The sequence below is a fragment of the Neurospora crassa genome, linkage group VI (assembly GCF_000182925.2).
Source record: "Neurospora crassa OR74A linkage group VI, whole genome shotgun sequence".
In the NCBI taxonomy this organism is placed as follows: Eukaryota; Fungi; Ascomycota; class Sordariomycetes; order Sordariales; family Sordariaceae; genus Neurospora; species Neurospora crassa.
The window spans coordinates 3639521-3647731 of NC_026506.1; the positions used below are offsets into that span (position 1 = coordinate 3639521).

At 35.9% G+C, this 8211-nt stretch overlaps 1 protein-coding gene across 2 annotated transcripts; it reads left to right on the plus strand.

The window, feature by feature from the left end:
* Positions 1–6463: 6463 nt before the first annotated feature.
* Positions 6464–8211, plus strand: NCU05131 (the record flags this gene model as incomplete). 2 transcript variants are annotated; one of them, XM_011396641.1, is made up of 5 exons in its annotated part: positions 6464–6928; positions 6995–7179; positions 7235–7520; positions 7594–8089; positions 8160–8211. In XM_011396641.1, the coding sequence occupies exons 1-5, from the start codon at positions 6865–6867 to the stop codon at positions 8209–8211; spliced, it is 1083 nt and encodes a 360-aa protein (XP_011394943.1). In that variant the 5' UTR covers positions 6464–6864. The 2 variants fall into 2 exon arrangements, with proteins under 2 accessions (XP_011394943.1, XP_011394942.1); XM_011396640.1 differs by having other exon boundaries at positions 7009–7179.

Below are 8211 nucleotides of genomic sequence, written 5' to 3' on the forward strand. Positions count from 1 at the left end.
TAATAAGAATTAACTAAATAACAGAAGGAAAATAATAATTATTAGAAATACAAAACAGAAACGCAAAACGCAGACGTAAAACGTAAAACGTAAATATAAAACGCAAATGTAAAACGCAAAATATAAATGTAAAATGTAGATGTAAGATACAAATGTAAGGCGTAGAGTAGAAATATAAAACGCAAACGTAAAACGCAGACGTAAGATACAAAACGTAAATGTAAGATATAAAAGTAAAATATAAAGTAAATATATAAAAGTAGAAATATAAGAATAGAAATACAAAGTAGAAATGTAAATAGAGATGTAAAAATAAAAATGTAAAGTAGAAATATAAAGTAGAAACGTAAAGTAGAGACGTAAAATAGAAACGATAAATAAGATAAGAAATAGGAAGGGAAAGTAGCTTAATTTAACGTAGGATATTAATAAAGCGTTAAATAAAATATAGCCCGCATTTTCTATTATCGCCCCAAATAAAAAAATCTTCGGCGGCGTCCGCTATCGTCGATATAGGATTAAAACCTACAACCTTAAGAGGAATACTCCTATATACTACCGCACCTATTAATAATATTTGTAAATACTATTTTATATTATTTATTTATAATCCTCCTATATAAATTCTAATAATTTATCTAACTTTCTATTTAGTAATGCTAGTTTCCTATTAACCAACTAACGCTAGGGATTATAGCTACAATTGGGGGAGGGGGGGATACGAGTAGGAATATTCGGTGTAGAGATGTTTATAGGAGAGTTAAAGGGGGCCGCCGGATCGATATTAGTATTAGTATTATTAATACTACGGTAACCTAACTTTGAATAGTTTTTATAATTGAAGTTAGGAGTACGAAGTATCCTAAGCAATATTGTAGGGAGACTGTTATTAGTTAAGCGCACCTATATTATAACTTAAAATACCGCTGCGGAATAATATAACTACTATAAGAAGGGGGTAGGTAGGGGGCTATTAGTATTAGTAAAGTGTATAATCTTAACTACTACATTCTATATAATATTCCGCAAATCGTAAATATTATAAAGAACTTTAAATATATAGTAATGTATCGTTAACGAATATTGCGATTTCTTATTGAACTTTAGAAGGAAAAGACGTTAGCGAAGTGAAAAAAAAAAAAAAAAAAAAAAAAAAAAAAAAAAAAAAAAAAAAAAAAAAAAAAAAAAAAAAAAAAAAAAAAAAAAAAAAACGTACCTTTAATCTAACAAATATTCTAACCAATCAACTCAAGAGCTTTGTGTAAATTTAGGGCTAAAATACTTGCGAACGCCTAAGCTAAAGTGATATTATATTCTAAGTAAGTAAAAGGATAGATATTATTAAAAAATAAGAAAGAGAATAGTTAGATAAGGGTTAGTAATAGGTATAAGGCGAAAGGAAGGGGAGGACGGGGTAGAAAGAGGAAAATAGAAAAGGGAAATAGACGTACTAATTAAGTGCGGTAAGGAGGTAGAAATTAATATGCAAATATATAGTAATGAAGCGTATATCCGGGGGGGAGAGTGGCGCGGGTAAGGGGGGGGCGGATATAGTAATAAAGGTGAGGATAGGAGGAAAAAAAAAAAGAGAGGCGAAGAGGGTAAGTGGAAGGGGCGTTATATAAATAAGGGAGGAGGTCTTTGTACGAATATAAATTGAAGTAAATAAATATAATTTTAAGTGGGTAAATATAAAATAATGTAAAGTAAAAAAAGTATTAAATAATTATATAAATAGTAGGAAAGGGTAAATAGAAGGATAAAACGAAAGTAATAACTAAAAGGGGAAGGAAGGGATAAATAAATAATAACGGCGGCTATAAAAAAGTAGGAGAAAAAAGTAGAAAATAAGAAGGTATATAATTCGGATTATAGTAAGGAGAGTAGAGGTAGTAGTTAAGAATTGTACTATTAGAATAAAGAAAATAATACGAAAAATAAGGCGAGGGTAATAGAAAAGTAATTAGGAAGGAATAATATAAATAAAGGAGGTTTATAGAGGAAGTAGTATATAGAATTATAGAAGGCGAAAGAAGGAAACGAAGGTCCTAAGGATAAAACCTATAGGGAGGGGGATTATATTTAAGTATTGTAGTAGGTTGTAGTAAGTGTAAATAATTAAATAGAAAATAACCTATAAGAGGAGCTTCGGGATTCAATTATATAAGTATTACGTAATAGGTGTAAATAACGGAGGGTACTTTGTAAGAGTATTAAACTATACTGCGAATACGGATAATAAAGAACGTCCGATAAGAGGAACTACGGGGTATAATTATATTAATATCCCAAAATATTTATTAATACTCTTAAATTCAATATAATACTCTTCGTAAATAAAATAATACTTACTACCTCGTACGCTTATAGGACAATAGTTTTAATAACGGTTAGGAACCCGACTAATTTCTTAAATCTAATATTAATTTTGTATCCGTATTAGAATTTATAAGAATAGATATTATAATACTAATATTCTAGCGGGCAGTATATTAAATAATTAAATTTAATGCTAGTTTCGTATTTGTACTAGAATTTAAGAGAATAGACATTACAATACTGATATTCTAACGGACGGCTCGTTGCATTTAAAGTTCGTAAGAATAGATATTACGATGCTGATATTCTAGCGGGTAGTTTTGTATCTGTATTCGGAATTTATAAGAATAAATATTATAATACCAATATTCTAATAGACGGAACGCTAATGCTTTAAACCTAATACTAATTTTATATCCGTACTAGAATTTATAAGAATAAATATTATAATACTAATATTCTAGCGGATAGTTTACTATATTTAAAGTTCGTAAGAATAGATATTATAATACCAATATTTAGGCGGGCGGCTTCGTATCCGTATTTGGAACTTAGGAGAAGGGATATTATAATATTAATATTCTAGTGGGCAGTTCGCCGGCGGCGAAGTAGCTATAATATCCGGGATATAACGTTGGCGGTTATTATAAGTAATAACTTACTGGAATTAAGGGGCGAAGATATTATACCTTCGCCGGTAATGTAATTCAATAACGTTATAACAATACAATACCAATGCCCTCTACTACTTAACCGGGATCTACTATAAATTATAAAAATTCTAAAGATAGAACCTATAAGGGGGGGGGTTGTATTAGGAAATTAAGAACTCGTATATAGAAGCACCTCAATGGCTACTACTCCCCTTTATTAACCGATGCGTAGGATTACTAATAATAACGCCTATATTGGGTCGGGCTCGCGGGAAGGATAATCCAGCACCGTGCCGAAGCGCCAAACTAGTACGAGGCTCCATAACGCTCGTTAGTAGATAAATAGAGTTTGCACAGGTATAAAAGAGGTTCAACGGAGCGTAATTTATTATAATCGGTAGCTATTAATATATTTTTAAATTAACCCCTAACTTACCGTCCCCTATATATAGCTACGACCGTAGTCACCTCAGCCTGCCTTTCGCCTACGTTCCTGACACCGCTCCCCCCCCCTCTTTCATCCGGTTTTTCGGCTGGATCGGATAAAAGATCTTCCCCGCTGTCGCTCCACTAAGCGCTCTTAGAAGAAGAGCATTTATAGCGTAATTAAATGTAGGGGCCCACCCTAGTCCAGAACCCTAGGTACACGTGACTGGGCACGTGTTAAAAATCTCATCCTATTCGAAGAAGCACCGGCCGCCTCCGCCCCGCTCTACTAATAGGGTTTAGGAATTAGAACCCTACTTCCGAAATCCATTCTAGAGCCACGGTTCCGCTCGGATGGAACCCGTCCGGTAATACGACAATTAACTAATTATACTATCTTACTAATCCCGATAAAGAAAAATCGAAGACTCCGATTAAAAAAGTAAGACCCCACTTTTCTACCCCTACCTTAAAGATAGAATAAAAGAAGAATACCCGCTTCCGGAACAAAGAACGCTACTGAAGCGTTGGGTAGGGAAGTGGGGTTTAAAGGACTAATTAGAAGTAACGAAAGTCCCTGGGACTAAAAGAGATATACCGAAAGAAGATAAATTGAAGTAGCTAAGGCTCCCCGGGCCCCCTACAGTAAGGTAGGACGAAGGGTTCGGGTTAAGGTTAGGGTTAGATATGGAGAAGCTGAGGGTTTTCATCCGGATTTCAACAATACGGTTTTTCCCTTAGACTACGAACGAAGCAGTACCGCATACCCCTTAGGTAGACTAGTATAACTAGTTAGCGTAATAAGATAATATATATATATAGTATTTAGGGACGGTATTAAAAATTTCCTTAAAATTAAATATATAATATTAGTGAGGTAATTAAACTATAGTAAATATACACTTTAACTCCTATTACTATAATTTAATTAATTAATATATATTTTAGACCTGTAATTTAATACTATATTCGAATATAGTATTACTAAAACTCTTACTTCTATAGTGGGCAATACTACTACTAATAGTCTTAGCGAATAATAACGATATTACAAATCGATTTATAGCGAAAGAGGGGGGTTTCTAGCATTTTAGTATTATTATATAAATAAATATAATTTCTAATACTTCTAATATTTCTAATATTTTTAGTATTTTTAATATATAATTTAATTTAATATATATAAATCTATCTCTTCCTTCTATACTCTCTACTACCACTTAAATACAATACCCGTTTTTCTATATTCGACCAGCTTGTTAATATACAATTCGCTATTGTCACGGCACGTAGACTGGTCAAGTGGCTGGCACTGCTAATTTGACGAATGTAATAAATAATTAACTATGGGGAGTAAAAGAGAAGAAGAGAAGTGCTGCTCTGGCTGGTATAACTAAATATAGGAATGAAGTGGGTCCCTGGAAGGGATGCAGCCAATCAGACAACACGGGTGGATGCGATAAGGATGCACCCAACCAGAAGGCGCGGATAGGAACACGGACCACGGGAGTGGTCTTGGCAACCAGTCTGGCTCAGCCATGACAGCTATACTCTTTATTAATATTATTAAATTAATCTATTACTAGTTTTATATTCTTAAAATAACTATGGATTTATTATACTCCATACCCTACATCCTACGCTAATTACTTAAGAAATACAATAAAATCGTTGTCTAATATTTTATTACTACCTTCGTTATAATATACCCTTTTAAACTATTATTTAAAGTCGCTAAAATATACTTCGATAGGGTTGAATTCGGAAGAGTATAGCAGTAAATACTATAATAAAACCTCTTTTTAATTGTACGTATACTAGAAATCGGTATAAGGGTGTTAATTAGCGTTATTTATTATTAAAATACTATTACGACCGGGAAATAGATTTATTTTAGGGAGTAGGTATTTTACTATTTAGTCCCAGACCCCGGTTGAGTCCGTTGCACTTCTAAATACTAGTATATTAAGTAGCCTATTTATTATAATAGCCGGGAGGAGGTAATACTACGTACTATATACGAACTTACTTAATACTATTGTAATAGCGTTGCGGGGTATTTAATTAATATAATAAGCGCTATTCCTTCGGTTTATACTAAATTTATTATAGAATACAAATATTTTTATAATAAATAAAGAGATTTTTAATATTTATTTAGCTACTAATATAGGGGATTATTATAATATTTTTATATAGAATCGCTTTTTCTTCTACTTCTCTTATTGAAGGTACTATTATATAGTTTCGGTCGAAATATATACGTTATACTCGTTAGCCAGAAAGGTATAGATTTTATCGAAGTATAAATTGGGTTTTAATATAAAGAGGTTTATAACTTCCTTCATAATATTAATTATAATTAATAAAATATAAGGAGTAATATAGTATACGCTATACTTTAAGTGCCTATATAGGAAGTTTTCTAATATTCTAGGAAATTTACAATAATAAAAATACTTTACTAATATCCAATAGAGTATATTTATATTTCTATATATTCCTTATATTTATATTAATAATTTTAATAACGTTATTAAAATATTCGTTATTTACTAATATTATTATTATTAATACCTTTTAATAGGTATTAGGGTAGTGTACTATATTAATAATAGTTTAAAAGATAATATAAATATTAAAATAGATAATCATACGACGTAGAATATTAAAATATTGACTTTTTGCACTAGTTTTGGCCAGATTTCGATGTTAAACAATTAAGTTGAATTGTGTAAAGCGATGTTAAATGGCCAGATTTGTCAAATGCGGTGTGTGTGTGTGCACGCACACACACCTCTTGCCAAGACTGCACAGGCGATTGAGTGTAGGAACAGCGTTCGATAGTCCGACGGAGAGGTTACTTCGCTCACTGCAATGCAGCCACAACACCAATATGCCTTGCTCAGCCCCGAAGAGAGGTCAGGATGCGTCCGGATTGGCCCGTATGTACACCCTCAACTCTCTGTGTTATCCAACGGGTCCTTTTTGCCATCTTGGCATGTCTGCCTTGCATAGCCCGGTAGGCAATCATGTTGGTGGGTCCCGGGCAGCCATGTCTGTGCCTTGCCCCTTCAGACTTCTCGCCAGCATCTCCTCCTTTCTTCACAGTACACTCACTCTACCGCATACACGACTTGCTCTTGTTATCATCGCCGCTGAAGTCGGATGGTGCGACGTTAAAGTGTCAAGCTTGCCCAACTGTCAACCTACCAACTTCAAGACCTCGTTGTTTTCTGGCCATCAACACTCAAGGATCCGTTTCAGTCCTCGACTCAACTAACCGAACTCGCTGTCTCGGGATGGCAGACCTCTTTGGCCACAACTTTACTGGGTCCAATGATCCGAACTGGGTTCCAGAGCCCGACCGCCGTGGCACTTTCAACATTCTTTCAACATGCCTTGTTACGCTGGGTCTGTGCGTGTGGACAGCAATTCACCTCAATGTCCCTGAACACAAGGAAGGATGGGTAAAACAGCTGGTCCGAAAGGTCGGGTGGATGTTGATGGGTCTCTTGAGTCCGGAAGCGGTGAGTTGATCAACTCGAGCTCTTATCCTGTCTTTCGAACACTGTCGTGAGTACTCAACTGACTAGGTAGCGGTGCGCAGATTGCATATACAGCTTATCAACAATACAACCAGGCCCAAGAAATTTCTCAGGCCATGAATGGCGGGAACAGTCCTTCCGTGTACGCCCGTCTCCGTCGTCGCATTCGGGATAGAGGTCTCTGGGGCTTCGTCACGTCCCTATTTACATCCTCAAACAGTATTGAAGATCAGGTAACTACGACCGAGAACACTAGAAGTCATAAGTCGCATCTGACACTCCGCACAGGCAGTCGGTGTTCCCAAATGGACTATTGCTCATGGATTTCTTGCTGTCATGGGGGGCTTTGCGATTGAGATTAACGAGATCGGAAATGCCAACCAACGACGAGTCAAGAACTTCCTGCCCAAGAAGGCGACAGGGGCCCCGCGAACTCGCCTTACTTTAACTCCAGAAGCTCTGCGAGTCTTGAAGGAAGAAGGACTGGAAGATTTAATACCGGTTCTGCCAAGAGAGAGCATTGTCGACAAGAGCAAAGGGAGCACATTTGCAAAAGCACTGGTTTGTTTTCAAGGTAAGTTACAATCGAGACCAGCACTTTAAAGTTAGGTAGTAGGTCACGTAACTGACTCTTTTGCCTATAAAAGCGTCATGGTTCTGCATAGGGTGTGTCAACAGATTTGCTCAGGGCCTCTCAATAAGCTTATTGGAACTCAATACTCTTGGGCACGCTCTATGCACCCTGGTCATCTATGTTATGTGGTGGCACAAACCACTCGATGTCGGTGAACCGGAAAAGATATCCCTCGATGCAAGCTTGACCGGCGAGGACCTTATAAACGGTTCTAAACTCATTGTGGCAATGTGTGTCAGGAGCAAACTTGATGACACATTGAGCGAAGCCGTGAATCTTTACGAAGAACCGGAGGCCTTCGTGTTCGACGTGGAATACAAGTATCTTGAGCAAACAGCTTCTTTCGGCTGCACAATCAATAAGAACATCGCGGTATTCCCAGAAGACCTCGATGCTGCTTACCCAAATGACTTCGATCAGCTTGACGGAATGTCCGAACAAAAGCCCTATCTTATACACAGTCTCGTGCATCCACCACTGATGCAAAAATTCGCGTTAAAGAAGAGCAAGTACGTACACAACATCTTGCCACTACCCACCACTCGACAAGTTAGCAACTGTCTTTCTGAATCTCTACAGCATCAACGGTTGCTCCAGAGTCCAACCACACATTCGCCATCAATTGTATTAA